A 17,451-nucleotide genomic window follows, 5' to 3' on the forward strand; every position below is an offset into this window, starting at 1 on the left:
TGTTGACACTTTTCTCAGGTGTTTATTTCCGTTTTCTGTTACAGCCTCTTTTGCGCTTGTTTCTCTCTTTATAAAGACTCACTCTTTTTCTATTGGGAATCTTTGGTATCAGTTACTAGAGGTTATTTTCGGTTTTATGTTGAAATTGGTGGAAGTGTCAATGACTTGAGTTACTGACTCTAGTAAGCTTTTTGCAGTCAACCAGGGAGCTGGTTTTTTGTCATCAGCTTCCCTGGTTTAACATCCAGGTTTTCAGGGTAATTGTCTCCTGTATTTACCCAATTCAGTAGTATGTTTCCAGGATTTATTACCTAAAAGACAAATGAATTACTTGGTCTTGTAGGCTTGTACATGTCCGGTTACTACTGTCTGCATGCAGCATTCTTCAACATCTTAGTCCCTTTAAAATATTAGGATACTGGAATCACAGTTACCTTTACCTGAGACGGATTTAGACTATCTCCATCTCATGAAAAAGACAAGTGTCAAAACGTGGTATTTTGACCTTGTGCGATGATAATTTTTTTTTTTTTTTTCCCTCCCGGTGTCTTTTATATAATTTTATATACTTATTACCATTTTTTCCATAAAACTAGTTACACCTGAAGGTTATGGGCAACTTAAAGTTTTGGATGCTCCAACTTTAGGTGATATTTATGACTGTTCGAACTAGCTCTGATATAAATAAATATAAATTATCATCGACTTTGCAAGTAATAACATGAATGTCTCTTTAAAGTTTGTGCTGGTGATGATGCCCAAAACTTTGCTTGCTTGAGTTTCTTTTCCAGTGTTTTTAGTCATGAGCTGTGTTACACAATTATCACCTAGAACTTTTACGGCAACTCATGAACATGATCTTGCTTTAGATTAGTTTACGGTGCATACATTTTGAGAAATAGGGGCTACAATTATGTCCTCTTGCAGGGAAGCAAGTACAGTTATGTTTCTTTGCAGAAAGTTAAAATAACTTGACATTGGCAACCCCTGTAGTGGAGCTTTGGCATTGGGTTTAGAAATGTAATGTCCCAAGTATTGATGGGTGCCAAAAAAAGGCATGTTGCTGGGTAAGGGAACGCTGTGCTGATTTCCCGGAGGAAGTCATTCTCAAGTTTGGGAGATAGAGATCACAGCCTATTGATTTAATAAGTCTTTTACCCTTCTTCCTTTTATTGCCTGAATATCGCATGGGAAGATGTTTAAGCCCCTCAAAACTTAATTTATTTTTTCATTAAACTCATGAAAATAATTAAGTAAATTTAATTTCTGTTGCATCAAAGTCTTTATATTTTTATTTATATTATTGCATACGCACTTTATTCTTTTCTAGTTTGTACTTTTGTTGTTGCTAACCTGCTTTACGGTAGCATAAAAAGATCTAAAAATAGGCTTTGCCAAGTTTTTTATTTTCTTAATAGTGGTACTTAAATTTCTTAAATTAGTGAAATAAGTTATTAGCGAATGCAGCGATACAAGTTATAAGGATTTTTGAGGTAGCAGCCATTAAAAATTTGAGGTATTATAGAGGCTAAATAAAATAAAAGTTTCTAAAATGTGAAAACTCATTTGTCTCTGCTTTCGAGCTCATGGCTGACTGACTTAGAATAGCTACTGGGCTGGGCTTTCTTTTCACTGGCTACTGGCAGTATATAAACTGAAGAAATTAGAGTTAGTGAAGTTCAAGAACTGTCTTAACGCTGGAAAATTAGGGTTCTTCCCTTTTTCCTGTTTTTGTTTTTATTTTTGTGTGTTGTGTGTGTGGTAATCTAAAGATAAACTTTTTTACCAAATAGCTCCAGTGATGAATAGAGATGAGAAATGTCGTTCCAATTTCTGAAAGTATATATATATATATATATATATATATATATGGTGAGAGCTGAATCTAACTCTGAGGAGCTTCCTGTCTCATATTTGTATCTGTGATTCTAGAACTTTATGATAAAAAAATGAACTTTTATTAAGGTGTTAGTCAAAATATATATTAATTGTTGGCATAAACCCATGATTCAATCTTTTTCCGATTTTGTCTTCTCACAAGTCTTTCTTTTGGTAATGAGCATCTACCGATTTTAGTTTGCAATTGCCTCTTTTTCTTCTAGAATATATATAGAATGGTATTTCTTACCATAGAAAGCTTGACCAAATTCAACAAAAAGACAATTTCTTTTCTTCTTTCTTTTAGTTCTTATTTTAGTTATTACTATTGTTATTTTTCTCATAGAAGTAATTTAAGGAAATTGCGTTTGAACTATAATCTATGAGATTTTCTCCGTTTTTTGAACCTCTCACGAAAATTTTGTAGCCCAAATCCTCCTCAATTTGATCAAGAAAAAGAAAAAAAGAAGAGAGACAAGATTAAAAAAGAATAAAATTGAAATTGAAAAAAGAAAAATGAAATCCGTTACTGTTCATGTGCTTTTTGACATCAAAGTAAAACACTAGTACAAAGACAGCTGTAATATGCCGAATGCATAAAGATGCAAAGCATCAGAATCCTGTGACGCTCGGATTATATAATTAAACACTGTGTTTATCACTAATCCCCCTTTTGAATTCCAATCTCATAAATAACAATGCCAATAATAATATTTAATTATTTGTTTTGTCCGCCCAGTTTACTGTATTTAAATTAACCTTAATCTCGATTTTTCAATTTAAAAGATCTATTGATTCCTATTCCATCACTTGGGTTTAGTTCTACTGACCATAGGAACTGAAGAAAAACAAAAACTTATGCCAATCACAACCCAAAACCAAAAATTCATTCAACAAAAAGCCAGAAAAGAAAAGTCCCAATTGCCGGCTTCTTCTTGAGATTTTCTTGTATATATTAAGACAATGGCTCCAACCAAACTTTCAGTATCATTCCATCTGAAGAATGGCAAACTCTCAGTTTCAGAATCTTAATTATGTTTCTCTGTTGCTTTATTGCTTATTGATAATCATGACCTCATCAAAATCTTTGTCTCCATGCAAAAACATAGGTCCTGTGGTGCCTACTACATCCACGATCACATTTCTTGAACGTGTCCAAGAAACTGCATTCACTACTTTTGGTTATAGGAAAGACTTTGACCCTAAACTCTATGTTGATTTCTCGTTAAAATTTAATCTTTCAACTGCTGAGAAAGCCTTTAATGAGCTTCCAAGGAGTGAAAATGGTTCTGTTTTGATGAAGGACCTGGAGGAGTTCATAGCAACTTACTTTGATGCTCCAAGTAACGATATTTTGAATTATGATCCGCCAGATTTTGTGCCTGAGCCTGACGGGTTCTTGCCTAAGGTGGAGAATCAGGAGGCGAGGATATGGGCGCTAGAGGTTCATTCTTTATGGAAGAATTTGAGTAGAAAAGTCTCTGATGAAGTCAAAAAACACCCTGAATTGCATACTTTGATTCCCTTGCCGGCCGCTCCGCTGATCATTCCAGGGTCACGTTTTAGAGAAGTTTATTATTGGGATTCCTATTGGGTTATCAGGTTAGTTTTTATTTCTTTATATTAATTTGCTTGCGTCTGATTGATTGTTTGTTTATATTTAATCTTGAATTGGGTCTTGCAGGGGTTTGCTGGCAAGTAAAATGTATGAGACAGCAAACGCAATTGTCAACAATCTAATTTCTCTTGTAAATAAATATGGCTATGTCCTCAATGGAGCAAGGACCTATTACACCAATAGGAGGTACTTTCTCTTCTACTCTCTGAAATTTTGCTCTTTATTTACTCTTTCATTGGTAAAGAAAACTTTTATGCTTGTATTTGTTTCTCTCTGCCATCCAATTTATTAACTGTTTGCATGCTTCAGATCGTAGAGTCATATTTAAGTTGCAGCTATATGATGGTACATATAGTGTAAAATAGCTCCATTCTGACGTGTAGTTCAAATATTTTTAGCATGCGAAAGTCTTGGCCAATGACACGCCCTAGGCTCTTGCAAAACATTACAGAACGCTTCCTGTTAATTGGAGATAATGCTTTTGAAATGTGTGAGATTACTCCGTTGCAGAGACTTTTGGGATAATTCTATTTGCAGTGTCCATAACTTTATCAATCACTTTACCAAAACAGCATCACCGAGCGAAAAAAGTTAATACTCGTTCCACATATGCAAAGTACCATATCTCATTACCAGTTCTCCTAGTTTTCTATTGGTCTAATTTCAATCCTATAAGCAACCAATAAGTAGAGTTCATCCATGTAGATTTATAATTTTTAATATGCAATGTAAACTCGGGATACTTTTTGCAGCCAGCCTCCTCTCCTCAGCGCGATGGTTTCTGAGATACATAAGAGGACTGGTGATTTGGAATTGGCTAAAAAGGCACTGCCTGCATTGCTCAAGGAACATCAATTTTGGAATTCTGGTATAGCACATGACGTCGCCTTTTGTTTTCCTTCTTTGCTTCATTTTCTGTTTGCTTTAACTTTTGTACTGATGCATTTTTTTGCCATAGAGATACATATAGTCACCATCAAGGATGCTCGAGGCAATGATCACAACTTAAGCCGGTATTATGCAATGTGGAACAAACCCAGGCCTGAATCTTCTATCCTAGTGTGTTCTTCCTTCCAGTTTAGTTACTTTACCATGTTTTCCCACCCCATATAATTTTTGAGATATAATTTGTTAAATTATTTTCTCTTTTAGGACAAGCGATCTGCTTCAAAGTTCTTGAATTCCTCTCAGAAACAACAATTTTACCGAGAACTGGCTTCTTCTGCTGAATCTGGTTGGGATTTCAGTACAAGATGGATGAGGTAATATTACTTGAGCATTAGCTTTTCCATATAGGGTATATTACTTCAGCATTATTCAGTCTCTAAAATACACCAATCAAACATGTCTATAAATTAAGAACATTTTATCACCTACCAACCTAGTGGAAATGTGCCACTTAATTGGTTTGAACCTAAGTTTTGACTATTTTGAAACCCTGAATGCTTCTCCATATAGGGCAGGTCTTGAAACTGTCAATCTTGTGATTCAAATGCCTCTAATAATTGCAGTTCAGATTTTGCATAATAGCTAGTATTTCTGTCAAAAGAAGAAGAAGAAAATATCAATATTATGAAGTGAAATTTCAACAACAAAGGCAAAGAAGACTTGATTATTCATATTGCAATTGCCAAATGAAAACAGTTAAAGCTATAACCTAAGCAATCTATTATAAGGTTAGTCTAAAGACTTGGTCTATGCAAGTTTTGGTTGTGTTGTCACAAGAGTTCTCCACAGGCCCAAGTAGAATTTAAGATTGGGATACTGAGAAATTGAGAAACTGAAGTTTCAATTATTTGTTTTACTGTTGTAGGAATTCTTCGGAGTTCACAACACTGGCTACAACATCAATTTTACCCGTTGATTTAAATGTATTTATACTCAAGGTATGACTCAGGATACTAAATTAAGAAGCCTTGAAATTAATAATTTCTGCACTTGATGTGACAAGTTGAATAGTGTCTTTCATCCAGATGGAACTAGACATTGTCTTATTGGCAAGAGAAACAGGAGAGGAAAGTATTGCGGACAGTTTTCTGAAAGCTTCTCAAGCAAGAAAGAGGGCAATCAACTCTATTTTCTGGAATGATAAGATGGGACAATGGCTCGATTATTGGCTTGCTAACGACACATGCCAGGTGATTTTATTCTTGCAACATTGCTAATTACATATCTGATAGTCGTATCTTCTTCTGCTTTTCTTTTTCAACTGATTTATTTAATTTATTATCTTCAGGAATCTGAGACATGGAGAGCTTGTAACCAGAATCAGAATGTGTTTGCTTCAAACTTTTCTCCTCTGTGGATTGAGCTTTTCAATTCAGGTAAATGACTTTGAATATCCACTTTGAGACATTGCATAAATAAGCATAACAGAGGGATAAGCCATTCAAGCATAGAAGTCTTGCCTTGAGATTGCGGTGGAACTGTGGAAGTTTAGTAAATCAAAGTGCAAACTTAAAGACCAATTAAATGTTGAGCTGATTTTTATATGATAAGCTGCTTGCATGTTTTCTTGCTGAAGCAGATGTGTCAGTCTAGAATTTTCAATGCTAACAGAAGTTGCATTATGCGGACACAAAAAAACATTCCTCAGAGCAATCCCATCCAGTAGCATTACAGTCTCAATTTGAAATAAGTTGCAAACTTTTCATTCGTAATGGGATGCATACTGATAATGCTTTTAACTTGTGCATATGCAAAGACACTGCTCTGGTGGATAATGTCATGAGAAGCCTTCAAAGTTCAGGCCTGGTGTGTGCTGCTGGAATTGCCACTTCTCTAACAAATTCAGGACAACAATGGTGACTGTTTATTCCGTCCTTAATGTGAAATTTTATACGAAAATATTATTACTTTTATGGTTGGAACTTGTATCAACAGGGACTTTCCAAATGGTTGGGCTCCACTCCAACATATGATAGTTGAAGGTCTGGCAAAATCTGGATCACAAGAAGCAAAATCATTAGCTGAAGATATAGCTGTAAGATGGGTCAGAACCAATTATGTCGGATACAAGAAAACAGGCGCAATGCACGAAAAATACAATGTAGAGAAGTGTGGAGAATCCGGAGGTGGTGGGGAATATGTACCTCAGGTATACACAAAAGCTTAAGCATAACTGTTGAAGTAACATGTGTGGTCTCATGTGATGCTTTTGCTGCTAATATTTTCCTGTCCGACAAGAAGGGGTTTACTAACTTTTTCCTACTAACTTATTGATGTTTTGGTTTTGCTGCAACTGCAGACTGGTTTTGGTTGGTCTAATGGAGTCATATTGGCATTCTTAGAGGAGTTTGGATGGCCTCAAGATCGACGGATAGACTGCTGATCGCATAGTTGACTCCAAAACGGAACAGATGATTTTAACATAACACAAAGTTATGTCACATTGTAAATTCCATATTTTGCTTTGACTCACTTCATTTTCTTGGGTCAGAGAGGGATTTAACTATGTATTCTGCTAGATGAAACATTTTTAAGTTCTTAATTTATAATGAATGTCTGTACTCTTTGCTTTGTTTTGCTGCCCACTCTCAGATGAATCTGGAAGAGGAACAAAAAGTTAAGAAGTATGTCGCTTTCAGTTTCTAAACTTCTCCCTTAACAAACCAATGTAGGTTCTAGACAGGAGTGAGCAAGGGCAAATACAGGAAGGTTACAATCTTGTAATGTCATGTATCTCAGCTTGTGTACAGAAACAGAACAGCAGATAAAGCTAATGTACTTGGAGCAGAAATAGTACAGTCTAATTATTATGTCGCTGAGCAATTGATGCTTGGTCCCAGCAGGAAGGAGCTATCAAGATAAATTTCTATAAATCATCAAATGCAACAATGACACAAGTCAAGTTCAGTTTAAGAAAATTTCTAGTTCTGAATTTATATAATATATTATTTTAATATCTCAGTTTTTATATACTGATAACCAAAAAATTATTTATGCCAATTTTCTTTTTATATTACCTTAGTCTGAAGATAATTCAAAAGTTCTTACTATTTATTTTTTGCCTTATTGAACAAAAATGAGGAGGTAAAGCAAAAGCTATTGTAATCAATAATTAAACATTTCACTAACTAACTGAATAATATACTGTAATGGGGGGGTTAGTTGGGCTAATCAAATGATCCCCTTGTGGGTTGTGACCTAGCTAAGCAACTTTGTGGATTATGAGGAGAGACATGCAGCAACCAAACATGTAAACGAATTCCATTCAGAGTTTTGGCAAACTAAGCAGGTTTTACAATTATTATTAACTAAACCAGAGGATCATCATCTACAGAGACAAAGATTAAGCTGTGTATAGCTGTAAGTTTGAATTGCAGAGCTATGATGTTGTGATCATTGATATCCATGGCATAGGATGATTAGGGTAAGATTTCTTCCTTTTTTCCCTTTTTTCTTTTCTTTTTTGTGCTTAATGCACATGTCAAGTCAACTATATTCATATTTGATCTAGAATCGTATGGAGAGAAGATTAGGTTTCCTGATATCATGACACAAAGCTTGGATGTGGTAGTAATTAAAAAGTGATGATTCCAGAGCTGGTGGAGTAGTTGCTTAAATACTTGATTAGTTTATGTCACAGTCTTAACTAAGGAACTGATAAGAGATAATTAACCATATTAATTATATATTAAATTCACTAACACACTATTTGCACATAAGCCAGTCACACTCCAACGCATATGTGGCTATCTTTTTGTGGACTAATTGCATCACAAAAGATTGTAGGGCCTATATAGTGGGTGAAAGTGGTGGGCCATTTGATCAAATCCTATTTCTTTTTCTTAACCATTGATAGATCTTCAAAAGAAAAAAAAAATAATGAAATCTTTTTCTTTTTTATTTATTTCAAGAAAAAAAGAAAGCAACCTTAACTTAAAAAGCCTAATTTGTAGCAAGATTAACATGCCTTAATTTTGTTTGTTTTGGGATAATTAGGACAAAGAGAAACACTTTAGTGCATGTATTTTATAAATTTGAAATAGAGAGAGAGAGAGAGAGAGAGAGAGAGAGAGAGAGTGAGAATCCACTTAGTATCAATGGATTCCATATTGTGATACTCTCTCTATCTATCATTTGAGTTAGGTATGTTGAGCACTGCAAAACTAATAAAGTCATATTGTTGTTCTACAATTATTGTTTTTGGGTTTTCTTTTCTGTCTGCTTTGATGCATGAATTTTCTTAAAGAGAAGTGTTCAAATGTCAATGATAAATATATTTTGTTCTTTTTTTAATTAATCTTTAGATTTCATATTATAGAATTAATTATTTGTCTTCTAAGACTATAATAATAATAATAATAATAGTTTTTTAAAAAAATCTTCACCTTTCTGTGGATGTGTTTCATGCCTTATGAAAATGGGGCTCTTTTTAGTTCAAAAAAGAGAGGAAGAGACTGGGATTAATGTGAAGTTGACAACCTTGTTTTATAAGAAACCATTAACAAACAATTATTCATATTCTAGCTAAAGTTGGTATTCAAATCAAGAAGGTGGAGAGATGATTAGTGTCATCAAACCCAAAGATTAATTTAGAGCAAAAGATTGGAAAATATGGTCCTAGTTTTAAGGGTAGGGGACCCTGTAAGATTCGGGGCTCTCATATTTATAAAAAGAGTCCCAAATTGGCAATCATTGAAGAATGGTAATATACAATTACACCATTCATTTATACTTTTCATATTAAAAATAAACAACAAAAAAAATGCTTCAATTTTAAAATAGGAAATGAGTGAGTGGGAAGTAATGACCAGATATGCAATGTCACTTAATTATATGCTAATTTTAATTTAAATAAATTCACAAATAATTGTGATTCTCCCTTTTTTTAGTGCATCTTAATAGTCAAATAGAGTTGGCTAACAAGTAACAACACATATATACTAGAGAGATTAAAAAAAGAAAAGAAAAGAAGAAATTAGAGAGAGATTTGTTTTCTAAAAATAATTAATACAAAATCCAAGGCTTGATCTGATGGGGTTTGTCCATATATACGTGTACTTGACAAATCCAAATAAAATCAACTTTTTGGCCATAAGGTGTAATTGTAAATGATTTTTCCTCTTAATTTTAATATCCATTCACTACAAATACTATGAGAAATTAATTAATTAATTTTATCACAAAGATTTAAAATTTCTGTCTAATCATGCCAAATGAAAGTCCTTTTAGACTTCTCATGTGTTTCATGGCTTGATTGGAAAAAACTCTAAAACATCCTTAAATAAGTATAATTAAGCTACCCTTCAATTTTAAAAATTTAAATAAGTATTTGATTGTTAACAGATTATAACTATCTAGAATTAATGACATTGACCAAATCTTATTAATTAATAATAATAATGACACTGAGCAAAGTTTTTCTTCTTTCTCTTGAGATGAGTTAATAAGAGCAAAGTTGCTAAGCATAGGAAACCTATAATTACTGCAATCATGATTACAATTGTATGGTTCATGCATTTTCTTAAAATATAATAATGGTTACTCAAATTCCACTTCTTTTTCACCTTTGTAAGTTGACTCGTAGAGCAAAAGGCCACAGGGGTAACAAGCCTTTACCTAATCATTGGCTTATCTAAATTACTTCAAACCAAAGTTAGCTTAGAGATTAATTAATTACTTATTCCTCTAATAACATCCAAACAAACAAAGTCAAACTTTTAGACAGAAAATAAATTATTGTTGCCTATTTAATGAAGATTAAGTTCATAAGATTTCATCAGGAATAAAAATAAGAACAGAGCAAGAGAGGCAAAGTATCAGCACGAGAAGGTTTTATATAACTCTTCTTTGAGCATCTTACTAGGCTAAAAACAAAAATGGAAGATCAATACAAATAAAATAAAAATAAGGGAATCAATAGAGGGGCTTGCAAATGGTACAAAGAGATAAAAAGAAATTTGTTAATTCAGGTGTGGGGCTTTTGATAAGGTTGATGTCCTGTTCTTGCTTTTAGTTTTCTGCCTGTCAATGGCCAGAATCTAATGTTAAGTCAATGTCTCTGCCATGTGCTTGTCTTAGGGGAAAATTTTGTGGCCTGCATTTGGACTAACCTCGATATATATAGTCTTATATTTAAAATGAAAGATATAGTTTTCCTATTGACTACTTATAGATGCCACTTATTAAGGAATAGTAACCCATTAAGAAAATATATGTTTGGTGTATTATGGTAAATTCTTTGGTGGGTTGATTTTGGCCTATAATTAGTTATTACCAAAATAGATTTCTATTTCTTTTTTATCTTTTAATCTCGTCTTCTTTTTATTCGCTGCGTATATTATTATCCTGCATATAATATAATTGTGGTTTATTTGCATTTATAAATTTTATATGTTCGGCAAACAGGTAACATCGATTGATCAAATAAATAAGTGACAATTTTAAAATTCAAAATCTAACAATTTTGATAAAATTGTGAATCTTGAGCCTTAAATGTTTTTTTTTTTTTTTCCTTTTTGGTGATGGATTACAGTAATCTTTGATTATGTCGAATAAATGTAGGGTTATGCAATTGAAGTGTTGTCATCTCTCTCTATTTCTTTTCTTTTTTCTTTTTTCTTTTTCTTCTTCTTTGGTTTCGATGATATTGTCCCATATCCCCTACCAGCTGGAAAGCTTTGTTAAGAAAGGCCTACAATTATAGTTAGTTAGTCTCCTCGCATCAACTTATTAGCGGAAGTTACATTTGCTTTATTTTTTATTTTAATTTAATGTGACTTATAGTATCAGATTTTTCTTTTTTTTTTTAATTAAGTAGATCCAAGCTCGTCATTTTATTAACCGATTAAGTTTATTTATTGAAATCCCCAAAAATTTTATTCTTATTATTATTATTATAAAGGGTTTATTGCGTTTATTTTATTTATGGCTTAAAAAGGGTACCCTTTTTTTTTTTTCGCATTGTTAAAGAGGAGAGGTAACCAAATGAAAACTGCTAGTTGATAAAATAACAGGCAGGGATGTGATGTCACCATCGGTCCCGGCCATGAGCATATGGGCGCCGGTACAGTGCAAAGTGTTCCATACAACACAAATGGCGCCACTTCTTTTTCACTGTTTCTCACTCGTTCGTTCATATTGATAAACAAATAATAATAAACTCTCAAACCCCTCGGCAAATACTACTCCTTTTTGCAATAATATATATGCTCTGGTTTTTTCTCCTTTATATGTACAAGTTTATCTTTTTATCTTTGACTTTTATTTGTCTATTATAGGCTTGGAAATTAGTCGTGGTTTATAAAAGACATTACAGATTATAATAAAGACAACTTAATTAGGATATTAATTATTGTTTATTTATTTAATTGATATCTTTTGTTTTCATACCGTTGATAAAATTTTACATTAAAATTAGATTTTATAAAATTAATAAATTAAATACTAAATATCTTTATATATTATAATAAATTATATAATAATAATTGACTGTAATGACGAGTTATAATTAATAAATATAATATCTTAATTATAATTTAATATTTTTTTCCTTCTAAAATAAATTTGTTTTACGGTAATTATACAAGAACTGTTATATTCCTCAATTATTATAATATTATTAAAATATATTTCTAAAATATTTAAAATTACTATTTCATTCATTTTGTGCTCTAAATATTAATTTACTTTCTAAAATTATTAATTGAGTAACTAATAAATAAAACACTATTCATTTGTTAAAATAAAAGATTTCCCCATTTTATAAGCCAAAAGACTTCCAATTTGAACAAGAATGACTGACGAGAGTAACTTTACATCCCGAGCAAATGCCAGATTCGAGGCCGTAGGATTGACCGATCAGCAAACCTCACGTGCGATTCCTCTTTGACGATTCTCACTCTGCCACCTCTACCCTCGTGCCTACGATTTTCTTTTTTATCCCATTCATTAGTCGCCGACTCATCTCCAACCAGTCGCGAACTTCCATTTGGCAATAGCAATTAGAGATCTAACAAATGTTTATTCATTTATCCTTTTTTAATTTTTAATCAAGTGATTTCAACATTTCATACTTCCTATCTCTTTATTAAATTAAAATTATTTTAATTATTCTCCACTTTTATATATCTATGTAACATTACCTTTTATATTATTTTAATAAGTTTTATAATATGTATAGATGAATAATTTAGTTAACTTAACTATTTTTAATAATTATATTTATTATATTTAATTTAAATAAATTACTAAAAAAACACTTAATATAAAATACACGAAGTATAAAATACAAGAAATATTAAAATGAAGATATTATACTTTATTAATTATAGCTGTTTACCAACTTAGATTGGTAAAAGTTGTTTTTCTTTGGAATTAAAGAGATCGAAAGATGGCATGAATTTTTTATAAAATCTAAAATTAAAAAAAATATATATATAAATTTACAATAATTGACCCAGTATTTCTCATTTTCTCTAACATTAATTTATAGAATAAAATAGACTATGACGTGGTCAGCTAGGCTAGTTTCTAAGGCAAAAAGTTCAGTTGAATACTAAAAATATTTTAATGATTATCAAATTTTGCTCTAATTCAACCAATATTTAATATTTTTATTTGTAATTTAATATAATATATATATATATATATATATATATATATTATTTTGTCAATTGTCATTCTTTATTCTACTGTATTGAAGCATATATTAAATACATAATTATTTTTTATTAATTTATAGACATGATTAACAATATTAAAAAAATAAAAAATATTTTAAAATACTGACCAAAAGGATCTCAAAATAATAGTTTTGGTTCTAATATTTTCAATATTAAATCTTATTATATGTATTTAATCTGTTAATTAAATTTTATACAGAGAATCTTTTTAATATAATATTTAAAATAATATTATCTATTATATTCTTAATATTAATTTATAAATATAATTAATAAACTAACAAATATAATTTTTTAATTAAATTAATTATAATTATAAGAAATACTGTACTAATTATACATTTTATTAAATGCCGTGACATATTAACTAATGATATTACAAACAAAAGAAAAAAAATCCTAAAACTTTAAGAAGATTACTAAAAAAGAATTATAAAATCTTAGATTTGATTATTATATGATAAATTATATTATTTAACAAAATTTTATTATATGTATTTAATACATTATGATATATATAATAATATAATTTCTTGAATAAAAAAGTGTTAAATCAAAGTAATAAAAGTTAAGTCTAAAATTTTTTAACATGCATTATATATAAAATTTAGCCAAATATGTTTCAACTTTTATATAAAATTACCTCATTCATATATATAAAAAGTTCTTAAAAAGAGTATTTATTAAAATATAATAAATATATCAACTAAAACGTTAGAAGAAGAATACAACATTCTAAAATTTAGATCATTTAAATATTTACTAAATTAGTATTTTTTTTTTTAAATTTGAATAAATAACACAATAACATGCGAATTCTCCAATCGGTTACTCCAGGATCGGCAACCGAGGAATCCTCACAATGTTGGTATTCTTTTTTCTTAATCAGTAAAAAGAAAAAATATTTATGAAATATCAAAATCAGTGACGACGTCATCTTGTGTCATTCCCCCAGCAAGCCAGCTTAGAAATAGAAAATTATACTACTAGTAAAAGGCAAATTATTGACTGTTCATTTCTGTGGAAACAGCATCGCTCAACCCAAAGAAACCCTGCACTACTAATTACCCAACATTTACAACAACAGCAAACGCCGATCAGTTCCCCGATTTTTTTAAAATAAAACCCTTTTGTCATTTTCTCAGAAATTTAAAGAAACCCAAACTCTGTTGTACTTATGGTTGAGTAAATTTATATTTTAAAGATTAGGGTTTTGGATTAGTGCAATAAACAAACCAATTAGGCACACAAATTTATTTAATCAATTTATCTATCTATCTTCATTCAATCAATGACAAATGTATGATCCTTAATTGATTCTCCACCTTGTCGTACCTTTTATAAAATCCACACCCCAATCTTCCCTTTCTCTTTAACCAAAAAAATTTTAAGCCCACTCCTCAGAATACATCATTTATCATTACTCCACTCTTCTCTCTCTCTCTCTCTCTCTCTCTCTCCATTTCTCCACATTTATCTTTCTATATCTATTGAGTAAATGCAAAGCGGCGTAAGCTGCAAAATCTGACAATAAAAACACACGCTCTCTCTCTCTCTCTTAAATTGCTGCAACTGTAAAAGTCGTACTTGTAAATTATCCTTGTTATAAATTTTGATTCCATTGCTACCTAGTCAACTTTCTAGTCAATTAATTCAAACTCTATCAAGAAAAATAATGCTAGAAACTGTCAAGTACCTCATCGGCTCTGCCGGCCCAAGCAACTTCGGCTCTAAGTCCACCGCTGAGCAAGTCACCGAGTTTTCCGATCTCCGTTCCGTCACAGCTATCATCACCGGTGAGCTCAACATGCACATGATATTCCTCGCTATCGTTTTATAGATGATTAAGCTTTAATCAGGGTTGGTCCAAAATTGGAAGCTCACACCGCACGTTTTTTCTTTTTCTTTTATTTTTTTTCCCTTTGCAGGTGCTACTTCAGGAATAGGGGCAGAGACAGCAAGAGTGCTGGCGAAGCAAGGAGCGAGGCTTGTGATTCCGGCTAGGAGCATGAAAGCGGCTGAGGAAGCTAAAGCGCGAATAATGTCGGACTTTAAACCTGAGTCCGAAATTATTATTATGGCGCTTGATCTTAGTTCTCTCAACTCTGTTAAAAATTTCGTTGCTGAGTTCGAGTCCTTCAACTTGCCTCTGAATCTCCTCATGTAATTATTAATCGCATAAACATATTGTTTCTTTTCTGTTTCGTTGCTGAGAAAACCATACATAGACTTATCTTTTGTTCTTTTTAATATCAGAAATAATGCAGGAACCTTTGCTCACGAGCATGCAATATCAGAAGATGGAATAGAAATGACCTTTGCTACTAATTATCTCGGTAATGAAATCATGCAAGAGAACGCGTTGTTTATTCTTAAAAAGAATGATTTGCATTTAACAAACAAAATTAGAGAACTAAAGCTTTTGTGGTTTCTAATGAAATCTTCAGGTCATTTTCTGTTGACAAAATTGTTACTGAAGAAGATGATAGAAACAGCAAAAGAAACCGGCGTCCAAGGCAGAATAGTGAACGTTTCATCTAGTATTCACAGCTGGTTTTCCGGCGACATGATCCGATATCTCGGTGAAATATCCCGAAACAAATGGTGAGACTGAGAGACCAAACATAATAATTATTGCATCTTTAGTACAAAATCAAAATGGATGCATCTTTGCTTTGACCTTCTTCTTCTTCTTCTTTTTTTTTTTTTTTCTAAATGGATTTTTTTGTTTTCTTTCTTTCTCTCTCCAGTCATTACGATGCCACACGTGCTTATGCTCTTTCAAAACTAGCTAACATTTTGCACACAAAGGAACTTGCTCAAAGATTGAAGGTAGCTGGTTCAAGATCATGATTCATTATTTTATTTATTTAATGCTGCTTATGAAAAAAGCGAAATTTGTTGTTTTCTTTTTTTTTTTTGTTTTTTGTTTTTTATTCTTGTTATTTTTTATAAATTGATTTTGTCATTTAATGTTTCTTAATTAATTGCTTAAATTAATGCAGCAAATGGAAGCCAACGTGACTGTCAATTGTGTCCATCCAGGGATCGTACGTACCAGACTTACTAGAGAACGAGAAGGCATTCTTACTGGTCAATAACTTATATGCTCATTCATTCTGAACGCAATTTCAACAATCAATACTATTGCTATTATTATGATTATCAAAATTTAATTTAATTATATGTTGTTTATGCAGATATGGTGTTTTTCATGGCGTCCAAGCTTTTGAAGACAATTCCTCAGGTAATTTATTTTTATATAAACTGAGCTTGTGAAATGTATTCTAATGTTTTGAGATAAATTTTTTCTTTTCTATGGGATATATAATGACTAGTTGTGGGGTGTGTGTGTGTATGTAGGCTGCTGCTACAACTTGCTTCGTAGCTACTAGTCCGAGACTGTTGAATGTTTCTGGGAAGTATTTTGCGGATTGTAATGAAGCCTCGGCATCGAAATTGGGATCCAGCTCGACTGAAGCTTCAAAATTATGGTCTGCCTCTGAAATCATGGTATCTAGAGACCCAAAAGTAGTTTCTGACCCACTCAGTGCCACAGAATATGGTGCATAAAAAGAAATGGTTTTTTAAAAAAGAAAAAATATACATGAAAAGAGAACAGCATATATATTAGAAACAAAAGATGATATCAATTAGCTAGTCATGGATTGGATGGGGGTGGAAAAAGGAAGTTAGAGAAAAAAGAAAAGAAGGAAAGAAATATGCAATTGTATACAGCTTAGAATATGATTAGTATGACATATATAGAATGCTTTTAGATGTACTGGTTAATATATATCTATAGAAATGTACTCATAATTATATGGTTTTGTTAAATATTAGTTGGTTTTTTAAGCTGGTGGATGAGTTTGAGATAAAGAATGCTAGATATGTTTAGATTGGCTTTTTTTTTTCTTATAATTATACAATGATTATTATGGAGTAAAGGTAATGGTATTGGCTTTTCTGTTCAATGAATTTTCAGTTGCCAAAAAAAAAGAAAGGATACTGGTAATGAGGTCCTTGATTGGAAATGAAAGTGCTTGGAAGCCCTACAAGAACATGTATTTTACTAATTTTGTAGGTATCAAAAAAATTGATGAGTTTGGGATTCGAATTATATAGTAGTCAATGGAGATGGGAGGAATCCCGTAATCAAGGATTATTAATAGGTAATCCTTCAATCAGTTAATATATATTTAAATAAATGCTTAAAGAAAATGAGAAGAATAAGCGAGCAATAAGAACATGGGGTCGGTTTGTGGCATGTGGTGGTTGATTTTTGAAGAGTATCTTTGAGGTAATGGTGGATGGGACCATACTAAC

General features: G+C 31.6%; 2 protein-coding genes across 2 annotated transcripts; both read left to right on the top strand.

The window, feature by feature from the left end:
- The first annotated feature begins 2,217 nt into the window (after positions 1 to 2,217).
- Positions 2,218 to 7,020, top strand: LOC8288808 (probable trehalase). Its single transcript, XM_002518829.4, has 11 exons — positions 2,218 to 3,480; positions 3,563 to 3,682; positions 4,249 to 4,364; positions 4,455 to 4,555; positions 4,649 to 4,758; positions 5,310 to 5,382; positions 5,470 to 5,634; positions 5,733 to 5,820; positions 6,201 to 6,300; positions 6,380 to 6,593; positions 6,744 to 7,020. Exons 1-11 carry the CDS (start codon positions 2,882 to 2,884, stop codon positions 6,825 to 6,827), a joined length of 1,770 nt encoding a protein of 589 aa, XP_002518875.2. The 5' UTR covers positions 2,218 to 2,881; the 3' UTR covers positions 6,828 to 7,020.
- A 7,475-nt stretch (positions 7,021 to 14,495) lies between these two features.
- Positions 14,496 to 16,980, top strand: LOC8288809 (short-chain dehydrogenase TIC 32 A, chloroplastic). The gene is made up of 8 exons (XM_002518830.4): positions 14,496 to 14,921; positions 15,054 to 15,288; positions 15,382 to 15,461; positions 15,573 to 15,729; positions 15,876 to 15,957; positions 16,131 to 16,218; positions 16,326 to 16,372; positions 16,489 to 16,980. The coding sequence occupies exons 1-8, from the start codon at positions 14,801 to 14,803 to the stop codon at positions 16,696 to 16,698; spliced, it is 1,020 nt and encodes a 339-aa protein (XP_002518876.1). The 5' UTR covers positions 14,496 to 14,800; the 3' UTR covers positions 16,699 to 16,980.
- The last annotated feature ends 471 nt before the right edge of the window (positions 16,981 to 17,451 follow it).

This window comes from Ricinus communis, chromosome 5 (assembly GCF_019578655.1).
Source record: "Ricinus communis isolate WT05 ecotype wild-type chromosome 5, ASM1957865v1, whole genome shotgun sequence".
NCBI classification, from domain to species: Eukaryota; Viridiplantae; Streptophyta; class Magnoliopsida; order Malpighiales; family Euphorbiaceae; genus Ricinus; species Ricinus communis.